Genomic DNA, 19,125 nt, shown 5'->3' on the forward strand with positions numbered 1-19,125 from the left:
GTGGGGGCAGAAAGGTACCATATCAAGGGAGATCGGGGGGGGGGGGGGGGGGCACCGAAAGACACCCAACAGAAGGCGGTCCATAAGACTCCTCTAGTTTCAAAAAAGGGGGGTTAGGAGGGCCCAGTAGGCCGCCTAGAGAAATTTTTTCAAAAATGAGTCGTCTCGAGGGCAATTTTGAGTTACCTGAACAGAAAAGTTGATAGAATCACAATTTCGAAGATGAAATCTTTGTCACGTACCTATTTATTGAGGTCTCCCACAAATTTTCAAGGCCCCCTCCGCCCCCTTCCCCCCAGGTTCGCCCATGCTCATCGATTATTCCTAACTGCATTGCTGGCCAATGAGAGGGCTTGATAAGGCATCGATGCGCTCCCTCGAAGCCGCCAGTTTGAATACGAAGAGCCACAAGGTCCTTTTTCCTCGTGGATTATAGTATAGGGGAATAATAATAATGATAGCTTCTGGTATTACTCTACTTGAATTTTGACAAGTATTGATACTGTAGGGTAAAGTTTACCAGATATCTTGTAGCATTTACTATACTTATGGTGAATCCGCTTCGAGTTCGGGTCTTTGCTAGAGTCCCTTTGCGGCCTTTGAGTCCGTTGGTGTACTGTAGAGTCCCTTTATACCCAGAGTAACGACAACTCGATTATCAGCTGACTGGCAGCCGACCTTGGCTGGCCATGGAGGCCGAAACTAGTGCACTCAAACGAACGATATTGGGGGATAAGGATCAGGAATCCTGCGATGTCTGTCACACAGAAACAACAACATCAACAAATTGATCAATTAAAAAGAAAATGAGATTGGTTTGTGAATAATTTCTTAATCTATTTTCATTTTGGACCGATGGCAATAACAATTTACTCTTGATAAACCACAATTAGGTAATATTTTCATTATTCTTGTTCACATACGAGGTATAACCGCCATCTTGGTGCACTAGTTTCGGCCTCCATGAGCGAGAACCAATCAGAATTGGATTTTTTTTTAGGCCACTTTCAGCCCAACCAAAAGTGAGTTGTCGTAACTCTGGGTATAAAGGGACTCTAGTGTACTGTACTTGCATCACTGTCACTCAAACCATACTTTTTTCTCTCAGTGGAATCTGAACTGAAAATAATGGAGATGTTTCGTGTGTGAGGGATTTGCAATTTGACTGTTGATTCTCATGTAAAAGTTCGCGAGAAACACGATGAAGCCACTGGTGTTCTCTGAAATCAACTCCCAAGCGCAAAAAAAGCTCTCAAAGTGAGGCCAAAATGGAGGGGATATCCCGCCCTACCATGAGAGTCCACCTCTACATCAAAACAAACTCTCCATGCAAAGATATGGAGCAAATGCATTGACAGGGCTGCCACTTCATTTGGGGACTCTAAAACTGAAAACACGGCAACCCTGCTAATGTATTTGCTCCCTATCTTTTTGCATGGAGAGTTTGTTTTAATGTAGAGGTGGACTCTCAGGGTAGGGTGGGATATCCCCTCCATTCTAGCCTCACTTTGAGAGCTTTTTTTGAGCTTGGGAGTTGATTTCAGAGAAAACCAGTGGCACCATCGTGTTCCTCGCTAACTTTTACATAAGAATCAATGGTCAAATCGCAAATTCCTCTCACATGCAACATCTCCATTCAGACCCTACTGTTGCTCCGTTGGATAATGGCCGTTCTTCGTTGTAATGTGGATCATTTCTCGTGTCCCGTCACTCCTACTGCAGTCGGATTTTTCGGGAGCCCAGTCCCAGTTTCCACGGCGGCGACATGGCTCGCAACCGTCATATCCGTGCATCACGACCGCGCTGCACCACCGCATCATCAACGCGTTCATTCGAATTCCCCTCGGAAGTGGATCATCCTCGGGAGCGGCGGATTCCCGCCGAAACATCGCAACTCCGCCGGCTTTCCTGTTGCAACAGATAAATCTCTTCTTCTCCATCTCCCCGTCGGTCGCGTCGTCGGTCGTCGCCGCTCCCTCCCTGTTTCTGTTTCTGCTTTTCGCTCTCCCTTTCTCTCGTCCGCTTCATTTCATCCCGTCCTCGTTTTTTTTCGCTCCCACCGCGAATCCTCCCCCTCCTCCCCCGCCCCTCGGGCAGCCAAATTCAGCTGAGTTATCGGATGACTTCAACGGAGATCTCGACCGAACATGGTTTCCACCGCAGATGGCGCCACGCTTCTGTCAACCGAGTGCCCGCAGGCCCGATCCCATCACTCTTGATATGAATGCAATTTTTCGTCAAGTGTGGCCGGTACCTAGAGTATATCGACGGTGTAAGTCGGCAATCACATAACTTGGTTTGCGACGTTGCAGACTTCCTGTCATACTTTATTTTTTAAACGGAAAATGTTGCATGTGTGAGGAATTTGCGATTTGACTTTTTACTAGTGTGTAGAATTTTGCGAGAAACACGATGGGGCCACTGGTTTTCTCTGAAATCAACTCCCAAGCTCAAAAAAAGCTCTCAAAGTGAGGCCAAAATGGAGGGGATACCCCACCCTACCCTAAAAGTCCACCTCTACATCAAGACAAACTCTCCATGCAAAGATAGGGAGCAAATACATTAGCAGGGTTGCCGTGTTTTCAGTTTTGGAGTCCCGAAATACAGTGGTAGTCCTGTCAATGTATTTGCTCCCCATTTTTGCATGGAGAGTTTGTCTTGATGTAGACGTGGACTCTCAGGTTAGCGTGGGATATCCCCTCCATTTTGGCCTCAACTTGAGAGCTTTTTTTGAGCTTGGGAGATGATTTCAGAGAAAACCAGTGGCACCATCGTGTTTCTCGCGAACTTTTACATGAGAATCAACAGTCAAATTGCAAATCCCTCACACACGAAACATCTCCAATATCGATAGTATAATCGATCATGTTGGAGCAACGGTGAGTTGGGGCAACGCGCCCGCGTCATTCGAACTTGGCGCCAAGACACGAGAAGCAACAGACCGCGAAAATATATTTGCTCCCGCTCTCGCCCAACCGATCAATTGGAGGTACAAGCGCGTAATCGGGCGCCGGAAACAATAATTGGCTTTCATAACAGTTCAAATAAGAATTCGTGGGGTAGGCGTGGAAAAAGGAAAATTCTGACGGGAAACAAGCTTCGCCTTCTCTTGGCACAGATTCGACAACCCCCCCACTTCTCGGTGTCCCTTGTTCGCCGTGGGAGATCGGTGGAGGAATGGCTCACAGATGCTGAGACTCACCGAGGAGGCGAGGGCATAGTTGTCCAATTTATTTATTATCTATTTATTGTTTATTTATTTACTCCCAGTCAAAGATTTCGTTTTCATCATCATAAGACAATTTTCTTGACAGCCTCTGGTTGCCCTTAGGAAAATTATCGTCGCGCCTAAGAAGTGACTAATGGAGAATTTGCACATAAAAATTTTATTGCTTCATCTGAGGGTGCCCAATGAGCTGAGTTCGCATTATTTCTCATAATTTTTTTTCTGACATGGGAAATTGGAGAAAAATAGATTTAAGTAAAAGTGAAAAAATGTGCCGCCTTATGACGTCATCTGGCGGCATTTTCCATCTAAACACATGTATTTTAGCAGATTAGGGTATTTTGTCATATTTTCTCGAATAATTGTCAAATTTAGAATCCAAGGATATCCTCTTACTCAGGTTTCCTAACAGTATCTTTTCAAAGATGAAATTTACAAAATTTAAGACACCTGCAAATTCTCTATTAAGTCGGGTAAAATGTTAATCATAACTTTGAAGGTCTCCTTCTCATAATGAAACTTGTATAATTGTCACCCTTTAAAAAAACTACACTATAACTAGGAAACTTTTGGTATCAAACTGAAATTTTTCTAGGTGTATTATAAGTTGTTCCTTTGATGCAATAAATATTTTTACAACTCGAACAAGCAACTGCCAAGGAGGTAAGTACGTATGCTCCAAATTTTTGTTAGAAGGGACAAAAAACTGGAAAAATTGAGAAACTTACGGTAATTTTGAAATATCCTCTAATACAGCCCATAATTCACAAATTGTCTTCAACTTTTTCTTGGATGTTTTTGCCAAGCATTACTAGAAGTTTAGTCTGGAGCCAAAAGTTTTGAAACATCGGTAAATTTGAACAATTCTATCTTGTGTGCTTACCCTATAATTTGGCCCTATCACTGGTCAAATGCTGCAAAGCTCTTTACTAACAACGAATTCCTATCGATTATTTTGCAGGCTGGTCGAATAGCTGCAGATCATCCATTGGTTGGAGGCCACAAAGGGCCTGTCTTAGATATAGCATGGTGTCCGCATAATGATAACGTCATAGCCAGTGGCTCAGAAGACTGTGTTGTCAAAGTGTGGCAGATACCTGATGGAGGTATTTCAAGAACCCTCACTGAACCCGTTGTAGATCTCCTCTATCACCAAAGAAGAGTCGGCCTTGTACTCTGGCACCCGACTGCAGAAAATGTACTCTTAACAGCTGGTATGAATTTGTGGAATTTTTCCTATTTTTCGGAAAACTTGTATTTTTTCTGTGGGAAGCATTAACAAAATAATCAAATCAAGTACCTAATTAGTGAAGAATCTCAATGATGGATTTTTTTAAAAAACAATTCATTCCAAAGTGGGGCTGAAGTAAGGGCTCTATGAGCCTAAATAACTCGGTAGTCTAGTCTAATGTCAAGAGCAAGACACTCAGCTACAATAGTAGACCACTAGACAAGGCACAAATTTCAGCATTCTAATACATGTTTCCGAACCAACATTTCCCGTAGAACATGCCTCACTCAACGAAAATTACTGAAATCAGCGCCTAAGATATTAATGTTTTTAGTTTATATTGGTTAGGGCAATTTCAAGTTCCCCACTCACAGGGAAAACAATAGTACACTTGAATTAAAACTTGCTTTGAAACAGTTTTGGCAGGTTTTTTAATTCAGCAGTGTCTCTACCCCGCCTTGTGTTGTTTAAAGTATTAACATCATACAACAGCTAATTGAGATTGCCGTATATTCATACCGCAAAGACTATTACAGTACCGTTTAGCGCACGATTTGACTTATGCAGACCTTTGTTTTTTCAAATACAAGTGGTTTGAATTTATGCATCAAAAAACGTAAATATCCTTGTAACGACTTACTTTCTATAATTTTTGTTGTATGTAAAAATTGTGTTCTTAGTGAAATTTTGATGGGAAAATATATATTTATAAACCATAATGCTTAAATTTGAACCTTGTCTAGTGATCCATTGCGAACTTTGTTTTGGACAGTGATGAAAATGCATGCTTTTTCCTTGACACCTTGAGTCAGTCAGATTTCATGCAGTTATGAATCTTCATCTTAAAGGAAACAATGCCAATACAAACCGAATAAGCCTATGCATTATCCTCTAGGTAACTGGAAGAGAACATAAATGAATTTCAGAATGCATTCATGTTTTCTTTTGCTTAAGCTCGGACTTGACATGGTTTGTGAACAGTGAAACACGGTGTTCATTAACCTTGTTTTTATTCATATTTTCATATTAATGTGTCAATTAACATTCTCTTTGATTTTCTCTTTTACATGTTAGGATCTGACAACCAGGTAGTTCTGTGGAATGTTGGAGTAGGAGAAGTCCTGATAAACATAGATTGTCATCCAGATATCGTCTACAGTGCTAGTTGGAACTGGGACGGCTCTGAACTGCTAACAACCTGTAAAGACAAGAAGATGAGAATCATCAATCCCAGGACAGGGGAAGTCATAGAGGTAGATCATTTACTAAACATTTTAATTGAAATTAAGTAAGGAGTTTGACTGCGTTTTGTGATAAGGATACATGGTTGAATTTTGCAGTCGAAGCCAGGGGTGCAAAAACTTCTTGGCCATGCGACCAGTCATGTACAAAAATGGAAAGGCTCCAAAAACAAGTTGTTAAAGTGGGATCACCTGCGAAATTGCAGTAAAAATTGTTTTCTGCAAAACCGCATGGATTTAACGCACAGATTCACAACAAGGCCATCCTGTTGAGATTCTGAGGATACAGGGTGGTTCTTTTTTTTTTCTTCTTTTTTTAATGGAAAGACCAAAATCTTTCACATCCGTGGTTGAAGCTAGTGGTAAAGTGCTTATTGAACCCAACTTCTTAAGGTCATACAAAGAAAGCAAGAAAGCTAATCATTACTCTTCGTTTTTTTCTTAAATTTTAAAAATATGAACACTAAATCATTTCTGAAGAGAAATGTTATTGTATACTTAGTTATTTTTCTCATTTTTCATTAAGTAGTAACATTTTTTACTTAATTTTATAATTTTGTTGTGAAGCTTTACTTTCTTTTATTCTCTTAGTTTCAACATTGAATAAGTACTCATGTTCAGGTTTCTGGAAGATGTCTGATAATCTCTCATTTGCATTAAATGAAGTATTTCATCTTATCGTAAACTTTTCTGGGGGAAGGGGTGGGGGTTATGATTTATGTTTTTAATAGATCATGTATCAAAAGTCCTGAATATTTGACATACATTTTCAAAGTGCTGTTTAAATTTTTGAAATACATGAGAACTGCTAGGATACAAGTCTGAATATTGCGTTCGTTTTTATGCTCACAATCAATCACAAACTCTTTATTATTGTTGTAACTTATGTTCACATTGGTTTTCTGTTTTATTCTTCAGGAAGCTGTCTGTCACGAGGGAAGCAAAGCTACGCGAGCTATTTTCCTGAAGTCAGGCCTTGTTTTTACTACAGGGTTTAGTAAAATGTCCGAGCGGCAATACTCTTTGCGAGCTCCAAAATATCTTGAAGAACCAATAGTCATGGTTGAATTAGACACATCTAATGGAGTAATGTTCCCTTTGTATGATCCTGATACCAATCTAGTCTACCTCTGCGGAAAGGTGTGTTGTTATTATTTTACTTATCAGTTCATTTTAATGCCAATACCTTAAAGTAGAAATCATAATAAAATTAACTGTCTTTGATAGTGAATTTGCTGAATTATACGGAAAAATATTCACGTTTTTCGAAATAAAATCAAATTCAGCATTGCCAAAGCCCTGGCAAACTCAGAAACAAGGAAACCTCAAGGGACCCTTGAAACCTGTCATAGAGATGTGTGACATGATTGGTTTCCCATTTTTTTATTGCCTAAAACTCTTTAATGGATACTGATCAAATGTAATCATTGCGCCAACTTTCTACAAGGTACCTTCTCACAATCTGCGGTTGAAGTTTGAATAACTTCTCGAATTAAAGGAGGGAGCTCAGCGATAAAGAGTCAAAAAGATCCCTTATTTCAGCATTGGAGTACAGTTCGTTGTGTCTCAATAAGAAAATGAGGGAAAAGCCAGCATTTTATATTTACTGCTGAGCGACAGTCTTATCTCGGATTCTGCACACCCCTTCGTTTGACCATCTAAATCAGTTTCCTCTTCTCTCCCACTCTCTTCTTTACCTCTCACTGGCTGGGCTTTTCCATGTTTTTATCCTAGACCGCTCTTAAGTGTTGAGAGAAAGAGGAGTCTTTTTGACTTTTTATTGCTGCGCTGCCTACTTTTATTCAAGGAAATATTAAAACTTCAATCGCGGATCGTGTGAAAACAGTAGCCCATTGAAAGTTAGCGCAATGATGATCTTTGATCAGCATCCATAGGCGAGTTCAATGCAATTAAGAAAAGGGAAATCAATCATGGCTTGCATCCTCATGAAAGGGTGTTCGCGGGGTCCTTTATGAAGACTTGGAAAAGTAAAAAATTCCTCAGAATTTCTCATTTTGTAGATAAAAATCAATAAACCTTTATGAGAAAACCCGATAAGACTCTAAAAGAATTTTGTTCCCAAGATTTATGCTTCCCAAGTTTTTGTTAAAGATAATCAGGGATAGTGTGGGAAATATTATCAATAATCTATGGTTAAAAAGAGCATAAGATTGTGTGCTTCATGTAACACAGCTGATTTAAGACATAGATTGCACCAGTGTAGTCGTTAGACACCCTATAAACACATGGCTGGTTGTCACATAGACCAGTCCAACAGTGAAGAAGTTAACTCAACCTAAATTCCTCGCCAAATTTCTTATTTTTGTGCGGCAATGTTCCAGGGTGATAGTGTTTTACGATATTTTGAAATTACTGAGGAGCCTCCATTTGTGCATTACATCAACACGTTTCAAACACCAGACCCTCAACGAGGTATTGGTATGATGCCAAAGCGCGGCTGTGATGTCAACGCGTGCGAAATCTCTCGCTTCTACCGGCTCAACAACTCAGGCTTCTGTCAGGTCATCAGTATGACAGTTCCAAGAAAAGTGAGTATTTCTCACCATGGTGCTTTCAGATTTTTGCCTAATGTTTGTTAAAAGCATGGACATCTATTCTATAATTGTGAAAGTATGCCTTCCTTTGAATGAATTTTCCAAATATAAGAATTCGTTTTAGGAGTGTAACCCACCTTGTATAGAGATTTGTCAGAAAGATTTTTGTGACAAGTTTTTTAATTTTCGTCAATGGACTGAACAACGTCTTTTAAAAAGTGGAAGAAAAATGAGTTTGTTGCTGGTGAGATTCAAGTGGAGTTGCTTCAAAAAATGAAAGGCTCTTTGCTCTTGGCGGCTAAAATGTGACAAGAGCAAGTACATCTTTCATCGGAGTGCTCTTGCACCAAGGCAAGAATCAGGAGCCTCATTCACAAGAATCTGCGTTTGAATGGGCCTGTTGCAGACTTTTGCTGGAGCAAAAATGAGAAATGTTTCTCATGGAAAATGTCTCAAAAATCACAATGAGCTCATCAGCAAATTCTAAAATGCACCCCGTACTTCACAATCTGTGCAAGAAATTTGCGGTTTTTTGAGCTTCCCGCTTCAAAAACGATACTGCGGTACAGGTGAACATTTTGTTGGAGTAGTCATGCCATTCAACCCCTCCTCATTAGGATGTTTTGCAATATCCATCATGGCTGATGCTGCCAAGTATAAGTCGAGGGGAGCACAAGGTCATTCAAGGCGGACATCTCTCAACAGTCTCAACGCGAGAAAAATGTGAATGTAAACACTCTGATTGTTATCAGGTGGTTAGAATTTCGTCCCTTCACAAGTGTTTTGGCGGATTAGTGTCGGCCATGTTGAATGTTGAGTGCATCCTATTGTCAAGCAGGACTTAGACGGAACGACTCCTCTAATGAATTGTTCACTCGTGCTGTAGAATCGTTTTTGAAAGGGGAAGCTAAGAAAACGCGAATTTCTAACGTAGATTGGGAAGTTAGGAGTGCATCTTAGACTTTGCCGATGCGCTCATTGTTATTTTTAGGACATTTTCTCTCAGGCAAAAACTTTTATTTTTGCTCTAGCAAAAGTTTGTAACAGGCCCACTCATCCTCAAAAGTTTAACTTTTATTTACCTTCAAAATATTTCTCTCTTCTTTTTTCTTTTTTTTTTTAAATTTACAGTTAATCTCTAGTGCCATGAACATTGATTTAAAGACCATTCAAGTGTATTTTTTTGCCTTTGTGGTTGCTTGTATTGCCAGGCTCGGTGAGTAAAAAACCGCTTATCCAAGATTAGGTCTATACTACAAGTTAGAGAATGATCTCGATTGAGGAGACGGAAGTTTCGTGCTATAATGATAAAAATTCTGACAAAAACTGAAGAGTTAATCTGTGAGGCTCCAAATGGAGGTTTATGGTTCCGTTACTCTACCTTGTCTTCATAACTAGGATTTCCTTCTCAGGTGGCTCATTTTAGCTAATATTTACCGTATGTTTCAGTCGGAGCTGTTCCAAGAAGACCTGTATCCAGATACACTCGGGTGTCAGTCAGCAATATCGGCTGACGATTGGTTCTCAGGTGAAGATGCGGAGCCGATGTTAATATCGTTGAAGAGTGGGTTTGTGCCCCCCTCAGCCGCGCGCTCCAACCTCAAAGTGGCCAAGCACAGTAATGTTTTGGATAAATCTTCTTCAAAACGCTCCGCAGCTTCAACACCAGCCACAAGAAGCGAACAAACTAACTCAGGGTCCCATGTTGATGGTCTTTCTTCCTCCTCTGTACCTGTAAGTTATTTACGTTCCACTCAATTATTTTCAAAAAGCTCGCCATTCATTTTTTATCCGCCAATAAAGAAATTTCAAGGGAACGGAAAGAATTTCTGACCAAGCCAGGTTTTCGTTTAAAACAGGTGGGGAGCTGAAGGCAAAAATAGAAAGCAATTATCCAAAAGAGGGCATATTGAAGGTGAATCTTAGCATTTGACGCAGTGTTCAAGGAGTCAGAAAACATTTCCATTTTGACAGTTTCCTTCTTTTCGATTTCAGATGCTTGATCTAACTACAACCGTTAAACCTGTGTCAGAAGAACTGCTTTTTGAGTTAGTTTTTTAAATTTTTCTCATGAATATCTATATTTATTAGAATGATTATGATTCGTTTCACGTTTCTTTTTCACTCAGTCATGGAAGAGAAAATCTTGGAGTGTGTATATTACAAACTTGTTATTCACTTAAATTTTTATTTTCTTCTAGGATGACATAATCAAGGAATTTAAGGAAGAGATTCGAAAATTGAAAGCTATGATTGTGAAGCATGAAAATAGAATTAAAGCTCTAGAGGCCAAAGCTGTTGGCTCAGATGCCGAAAATGATAAAGAAACAGTCAATAACAGTTTAGATAATGATACTGTAGATTTAGCACCTGACGAGGTTTAACTTTGAGTAGCAGAGTCTTTCTCTTAAGCAAGTAAGTGGCTTATTTTTCCTTTTTGAAACCTTTACTCCTTATTTTTTAAGTTGAAAAAAAAAAAAAAAAATTCAATTGTCTGTGCTGAAGCAAGCCATTATGAGTGCTTGCGCCTTTTCCTATCTACAGCCATGAAGATAAATTCACTATCAGTAGATAAACTGGACGTATTTATGCTAAATGGAACTATGTGCAAGTGGAAAGATGGGGTGTGCTTGTTAGTGCTGGGGCCATAAGAATGAATGGGAATTTAAAACCGCCAGTGACGTCAGCAGTGACAACCAGGCTCGATGCCAGGCGACGGGAGCAACGACGCCTAGGTCGTCAGTCTTTAACTCATGAGTCCTGTCCACAAGGCTCTTGTCATATGCCCACAGCTCACGAGTTAGTGCTCAGTTCTTTTTGATTTAATGTTAAAGACCGCTTTTCCATTTTCTCAAAAGGAACTGTATCCACTTTTACATTGTTTTTTATGCAGCTTGCACGAGCTCCATAGTTCCATTTAGCATTAATATGTCCAACTGTCAACCTACTCAAACGTGAGAATTAATTAATTTTCCGTAATGAAGTTGCAGAAAAGTTTTGATTGTGGAAAAATAGTCTTTCCTTGTGTCTGAATGGCTAAATTTCATGTTTTGAAAGCTGAGAAAATTTCCACTTTAACAATGCAGTCGTTTTTGTTTCTTTTTCTCAACCTTATTCAAAATAGCCACTACCTTCAATTTAGGTATCTTTCATGAGGGCTCTGCCTTTTCAAGCTGAATCAGCAAATGAACAAATTGAATAAAAAGTCAGAAGAGGATAAATAGTCCTTGAGCGGAGGGAACTAGTTACATCCTTATTTCTTTCTTGACTGTTCATTTCGATAATATTCATTGAAGCAAATCAATTTTTTTCTTTATTTGTACAGTTTTTCACTTTTTGTTGGTTTAGGATTTTTTAATTCATTTATGTAAAACTCTTTCTTATTCTATCCTTTTTTTTTTTTTTTTTTTGTACAGATTTTCACACATCATTTCATCGCTCATCAAAGCCAATCTATTTTCATCACTATCCATTGGAATCCATGTTACCACCGATTACCCACTTCTCTGTGTTGTGGAATGCTGTTAATAATCTCGAGTCATTTTTTAACTACTTTATCCAAAGGTTCGCTTTTCTACTCACTGTTTAATTTATTTATTTAGCTCTTTTTTTATCTCTGTTATTTATTTTGTTATGTTTATTAATTTGTCTACTTGTTGTGTGTAAATTAGCCAACTCCCCCTTCAGTTTTGCCAACTCGTCCTGATAGCAACTAAATTCTTTGTCTGTCGTGGACTTCTCTGCTCAGATTGGCAGGCTTGTTCAACCCTCTTGTTTTTCCTCTCAGTGACTGATGTAATCTTTTAATTTTCCCTATTCCCCTCTTAAATCGTCAGAAATATGCTGTATCAGTTCTCTGCGTGTACCAAGGGTTTTTTAAGCTTTCAAATATTTTTAAATATTAACATAATAGTACTTTGCAATTCTGAAAAAAATCTACTTGCTGAAATATGTTTTAAAGCCAAGTAAGTCAGCCTCCTCAAAGCGAAGGTTTTCAACATTATTTTTCCTTTACAGTGCCAAAAGTTAAACTCACTTATCAGGTGTACTCAAAAGATATATTTGTAAAGAAATATTTATGGCTGTATTAAGTCAGTCACTAACTCTCCTAGGTCTTTCAAAATTCAAGAACGTATAAGAACATACAATGAAACCCCAGCATCAGCAATCCGTACTTAAAAGTTCTGCAAAAGTCAAAACCAGAGCATTTATATCAACGTTGGATTAGAGGTCCGAGAAAGACTGAGGAGAATTTTTTTTCCCCTTTCCTTTTTCTTAGAGAATTTTATCATATAAACAACAGGGTGGCAAAAAACAAAGATATGCAACCAAAATTCACTCGCAAGTTGGCAACGTTGTGAATAATAAAGTTTCTTTGCGCCACTTAAACCAACAATTAAATTCTCCTTTTACTTGGGTCACGCATTATAAAAATAAATAATATGTCAATCAATTATGTGTGCCTATCAAGTGGATAGTTCATTTCTAAACTCTTCAGCAGTATTCTATGAAATGATAAATTTGCATTTGGAAATACTCATGTATTACTTCCAGTAAATTCTTGTCCTTTATGCATTTGTTTTAAAAAATCTCCCGCAGTTTGGTAGCAATGCTTGATCCCTGTGTTATTGCTGGAAAAGTATGCTTAAAATTTTACTCCACGTTTGTCTCAATATCGTGTGTGAAGATAAAAGCATCGTAAATATAAAAATGCATTGCAAAGATAAGCGCATTAGCCCATTAATTAAGAAATCAGTAAAGGAAATTATTCCTAACTGGAAATGCCTAAAATTAAAAGCAACTTTTCAACACTGCATTTCTGCTTGATTCTGCTCATTTTAGATCAAACTGTTATTTTTATATGCCCCCCCCCCCTTTCTTCCCGGAGTATTTTACTGTTGACTTGGTATTTATAATATTGGAAGAGAACATTTTCAGATCTTTATCATCAAATTGCCAAATTTCAATACTATTTCCCTCCACTTCTTGTTTTACTCTCAAACAATGTTGTGTATTTTAGGTAAAATTTTTTCTGTGTGCGATGAAACTTAGGAAGCTTTTATTGAATTCCAAACTAAATAAGCCCCACCTCAGAATGCGACAGAAGGCCTGCCGTTTTCATTTTAGCATTGTGCGTCAATAAGAGGGTCAAGATGGTGAATGTCCTGTTTCACCCTCAAAGTTCGTTGCCTCTCCGGCATATCTGAATTTCCTCTTAAGCCCTGTTTCACGTTTGAATTCATCCTTTCTGGGGCTCATGCAGAATTGGAGGTACGCCTGTACATCAGAGGAGCCACGAATCTGCTAACCTATTTGGTGTTGGCTTTACAGTATTTTTAGAAGTTTGCTCCAGTTTTGAATCTTGATGAGAAATTTTAAAGTTAAACAGTTCTTCAGATAGCATGTCCAATTTTTCAGCAGTCCATTTCAGAGACAAGCCCTACAGGGCTCTAAACTCCTGTAACAGCCAAATCTGTAAAAATCTGTGAGCAGTTACTAATGCTACCACCTGGCGGAGGATCCTTGCAACTAACTGATTTCGGACGTCATAGGAAATCCGTGATACCTTGAATATCTGCCATAAATCGATCTTGGCCACATTAGGGAGCATGCACAGCTGAACCAGTTGTGAAAGGGGTCGGAAAACATCAATTATGTTATTATTTTTCTATAATTCAGCCGCTGTATGGTTTATTTTTCAACCATTGGCTTAACTTAAGGAAAAGCATTCAATGAGTCGACGTTCAGGGAGAAGGATCCTCTTGAGATCATGAGGATCTCATGCAAGGTTGCGCAGCAATCGGCTGTCACGACAGGAAATTGTCCCACAGAACTCGCCCCTGTCCATTTACAATCTTATTTTAATGATTTTTATCAAATCTTGGAAGTGTATTAAAGAAGTGAATTTTTAAAACTTTTATCTTTCATATGTTAATTTTTAAACACCTATATGGGTATAGTATAGATTTACTCGATTTTTTCGTCAAGTGTCTTCCTGTCAAATTTATGACAATAAAGTGGCCAAAAGAACATGTAAATTATAATTTTACTTTTTTAAAGTTAACTTTGAATTTAAGAGGATACCTAATTTTTAAAACTACATCTGAAGGATAGTTTTGATTTCCTCCCCTCTCTTAAATTTCTCAAATTCTACAAGGTACTAAAAATTTGGAGGCAGAGAATCATCAAATCTTTGGAATCCCGACTTAAAAAATCGTTCCAAGTCGTTTTTTGGAATTCTTAATCCATGTTTCTTCTCTGATTCATGAAGAATCATTATCACCGTGTTTATTCATCTTATCAGAAAAATCAGTTAAAATCGTTAAGTTCTGAAGGAATGATTTGTGAGGGATATCATACCTCTGTCTTTTAATTTCATGGTCAATGTAACTACATATGTATATTTTTGCTACGCAAAGTGGAGTCAAGAGACTTATTTATCTGAGTCGTTCATGTACTAACCTTGTGATGATGATGTGAAAGAGAATGTAATCATGATACCGAGGCAAGACTGGAACCGTGGGAGCCCAACGCACTACTTATCAAATCTTAATATGGTCCTAAGCATGGTTTTCACGATCAACATGGGTCATTAATGCAACTGTTGAGAGTTTCCTATCAAAATGGGACGTAGTTCTGTCAAACAAAACTATACACATTATGACGTGAGCCCTGTCAAGCATATGTCCTTATGGGTCTCAGGGCTCATGTCTTAATGCACATAGTTCCGTTTGGCAGAAATACGTTCAATTAAGTGTTGCCTCTACGTTTTCATCAACATAATTCTTGAGCAGAGTATCAAGAAACATTAATTCAACACTCAGTTTGCAATTTATGTCAATCAAAAAGTAGTGGTACCTCGTAATTTTGAATAGCAACACTCAACAGTCGCATCAATGACCCATTTTGATCGTGAAAATCAAACTGAAATTTATCAACAAAAAAATTGAAAGACTTGGAAAAATGAACAATTTTGTATGATAAACCGTCATTTCAGCCTTGTCAATCTGTATGTGTAGTGACTTTATATTTCAAGAAGGTTACGGAATATTTTTAAATGCCAAGTATGATATTGCGCTTTAATAATGTAGCCATAAGTGCCTTTTAAAGTATTTTTATTCCAGTTCTGTTGGGTTTATTAAATCTTCGGCAACAATGATCTTGTATTAAGTATGTTAAATGAAGGAAACTCTAGGTCTTTTTTTAATTCATAGTCAACTTCTAAGAACAGTATTGCTCTTTTGGAGGACAGCAATCCACATTTAATGTATCAAGAGTAATTTTCTTTCTCACCATTGACAGGTATACCAAATCGGCATGAGTACCTCTTTCTAAAAGTAAAATAAGTTTCCCAAGCGAGTGTCTGACTCTCAGTCTGTTGAAAGAAAAATGCACAGTGAAGCCATAATGCTGGTATTTTCTTTGAAAACAGTTTTAGATATCAGGCATTATTTGAGTTTTACCTAGCTGTTCCAATCCAGTATTAAGGTGATTTGTTCCAGTTTCTGGCGTACGATTTATCGCATCGATTAAGTATGAAATCTCAAAATTGTCTCCGGCACAGTAAATATTCTTGGATTCATGTCAATTTTGCGCTAATTATTTTGCAGTCTTGGATGTTGGGTACGTTTTAAGTCTGAATTATGATCATTGTGTGTAAAACTAATTTCTTGATAAACTGTCGTCACTTTCAGACAACTTCCATTGTGCCTTTCAATTGCCTTCTGTTGCATCTTCTAACTGTTTTGATCATTTAATCATGTTTTTCCTGTGTAGTCATGGTTCTCTCAAGGTGCTTTATTATCAGAAAGTACAAATTTGTTCAATATATAAGGTTCTCTCACTATTTGGTTGTTACACCTTTGCACGTTTTTAAGTATCAGAGTCAAGGATTCAGGGTATTGCTTTAATCCGACTCTTCACTTGTTTTCCAGGAATTAGTTCAGAAAGTAAATCCTCAATTATAAGGAGGGAGGGAGGTGTTTTTAAACTGTTTCCTGCTTTGTCATCAATGAAAGACTGATGTTGCTAATTTAAATTTTCATCAATGGCTGAGGGTTTACCAATTTATTTCCTCAAGTTCCTTGCAAAAAATAACACAGAGCTGTACCTTGTTGATCCACTAACCCCCCCCCCCCCCCCTTTTTTTTTTTTCAATAAATTAAGATTCATCCATGATGAACTCAGATTCAGATAGCATAGTTTTTTGTTGCTGTCGTCTACATACTCTTACAAAACTAACAAAGCTGTTCCTAATCTTGGAAAGACAGTTAAGAAGAGTATTGAAGCTTATGCCAGTTACAATGGCGTGAACATTCACTGACTTCAGACAAGTTAGACACTTTTGCTTTTTGGTGTTAATAGTATCATGTACAGAGAATACTCTGAGCTCAGTTTTATTAAGAGAGAATTGTAATTATTTTCAGAAATTTCGCCCATTTCTTACTCTTTTGACACCATTTATATACATCATTGTTCAAGCCCCCCTTTTCCCTTATGTATGAATATCTTGTCTTAGTGGATGATAGCTGTCATTCACCTGAACAAAAATTGTGAGCAGTGTAAAGTATTCCTCAACTATTTTCATTTCACCAAAGATTGAATGAAGTGCTATGGATGAATCTTGAGAGCCAGAAATTTTATCCCTCTTCCTTAGCAACATAACTCAGGCAAAGAGGATGAAAGGTACGTATCAGCTGAAATAAATACCCAAGCTGAGTGCCCTCTCTTGAAAGCAAACCAATGGTCATCTTGCTATTTGAAGGTCTAGTTAACTCAAAAAATCTACCCAGAGTTTTGAAGATTAATAAATCCCAAAATCTCTCGCAAACAGGTGTTTGTCCTCAGTTATCTATCATGCAGGTAATCTCTAGCATCTGCAGGGTCAGCTGGTTTAATGAGAGAAACAGGCCCTTCTTTTTAGGGGTATATTTGCGTCTACCTTCATCTATACCTTGAATGGTAACAGTGATTTATTTATAGAAAATGTCTGCTATGGGTGTTTTCTTTGACAGTTTTTTTAAATCATGTACATATTTTGTTTTCAAGCTAATTTTTTTCTTTTTTGGAATTAATGGAATCATTGAACTTGTAATAATGTTACTGAGTTATGCTATGCTGTGTCTAACTCACTTTATTTTCGAAATAAAATATTTTACAGTATGTGGAGTGGTATTTTTTGGTTTTAAATGTCCAGGAAGGTGGCAACTTCTACCCCTTTCATCTGCAATATATTTCAGATTAATTCATCAGAAATACATCTCATTCTGTAATACCTTTAGAAAAGGCTAGGTCCTTATGACCTCTTGATACAATTTAGAAAGTATGTAATGAAATTTTCCAGAATCCAGTTTTCTTTCAATACTCGGAATGTATTAGCTGCTAGAGAACTTAGAATGGATCTTGCTTCTCAAAATATATTTACAAGTTGTACATCAGTTCTTGAGGTTTGATTGAAAAAAGGAATATTGAGTTGCCAACAGATAATGTTGTGGCTGGGCAACATTGTAAATAAGTCCAGCGAGCTGATTATTGAAACTATGTCAGCACAACAAGACAAGGCATAGCTCCATCTTAACTATATGCAATGTATCGCATTTCGATATCTTATCGGGCTGCTTTAAACTTTCAATAATCGGCCAGCAGCTGATGCTGTAAAACTTTTTTGTAAGTTAATAATTCTGAGCATCAAGAGCAACAATGCGCTTCGTGAAGTGAATTTGAAGGTGAATGTTATGTTGTTGATTTAAGGCTCAACAGAAAACATTTCTGATTTTCCTGGATTCTAATCTGCATTAAGGAAAGTTGTACAGTGATCTGGTTGTGGTCAAACTGGCAAGCGATAAATCGCATTCAATGGGTCAAAAATTGGGGTAAGCTTGGAGTTATGGGCCATGAAGATGATAGTTGCCCGTGGCCACAATTTTAGGAATCATTTGCGACAAAAAAAATTGTAATATTCGAGGAAACAATGTAAAACTATTTTCAAAGACGCATCCTATTAATTTCAATTACTTAATTCCATTCCTTAATTTAAAATGCAAATATTTCAATTGAAAAATATTACATCGAGGCCAAGGAACAATAGCACCTAACTGACAATTTTGGCAAAAATGAGTTGGCAACATTGCTGTAAACGGTAGTATAAAATATGCAAGTTATTGTTAATAGTTTTTATCAATTCTGCAGGGGAGCTTTGTAATGAAGCTGCACTGTATGCTGTTCAATATAAAAAAAATCGCAAATCTAACCTCAACATTACAAAAATGACAAAGTTTTTTCTTCATCTTGCAAAATCCTCAGTTTGCAACTGGGCAGTACTGTTCCTTGACCATTGGTACGGAATTACGTACCTACAGGGGCAAAGAGTTTGTTTGGCCAAAAATTTAAGATTGGCTCAGATTTTTGACAAAATCAAAGTATTGCCAAGATGGCAAGCTTTTCATACGTCATGAAGTCTGGAAATTTTTGTGCTTAACATTTTATTTGCCACAGAAATTTCGATTTTTTGATCCAAGCTTTTGGTGTCAATATTTTCATAAATTCTTCTCAATAAGCTGAAGTCAAAAACACTCAATTCAATTTAATAATAGGAAAAAAAGCTCTTCCTCTGCTAATATCTTCTTATATTCCAAAACAAGCAAAACCCCGAAATGAATTTTCTACCCCCATGTTCATGATTTTTTTTTATTCTTTTTGAATTCATCATGAAAAGCATTGTGCATTGCTGTACATTCTTCAAAAATCAGGAAGTATCAAATGCAAAACTTTGAAAAAATAGGAGACTCAAGAAATTCTGGAATCCAAGAGCACTTTTCCCCTGAATTGCACATGAATTTGACTAAAACTGGATCCTAGGCAATATTAATGTCA

General features: G+C 37.7%; 1 protein-coding gene across 3 annotated transcripts in view; it reads left to right on the top strand.

The window, feature by feature from the left end:
* The window catches only part of coro (protein coronin), a 31,960-nt gene extending 14,545 nt beyond the window's left edge, over nt 1-17,415 (top strand). For all 3 annotated transcript variants that reach the window (XM_019040169.2, XM_019040185.2, XM_019040177.2), the window contains exons 3-9: nt 4,188-4,440; nt 5,532-5,710; nt 6,617-6,838; nt 8,041-8,247; nt 9,703-9,987; nt 10,455-10,668; nt 11,670-17,415. In XM_019040169.2, the coding sequence (XP_018895714.1) occupies nt 4,188-4,440; nt 5,532-5,710; nt 6,617-6,838; nt 8,041-8,247; nt 9,703-9,987; nt 10,455-10,637 (1,329 nt within the window). In that variant the 3' untranslated portion in view covers nt 10,638-10,668; nt 11,670-17,415. The remainder of the gene's footprint in view (nt 1-4,187; nt 4,441-5,531; nt 5,711-6,616; nt 6,839-8,040; nt 8,248-9,702; nt 9,988-10,454; nt 10,669-11,669) is intronic.
* Nucleotides 17,416-19,125: the final 1,710 nt, after the last annotated feature.

The sequence above is a fragment of the Bemisia tabaci genome, chromosome 2 (assembly GCF_918797505.1).
Source record: "Bemisia tabaci chromosome 2, PGI_BMITA_v3".
NCBI lineage: Eukaryota > Metazoa > Arthropoda > Insecta > Hemiptera > Aleyrodidae > Bemisia > Bemisia tabaci.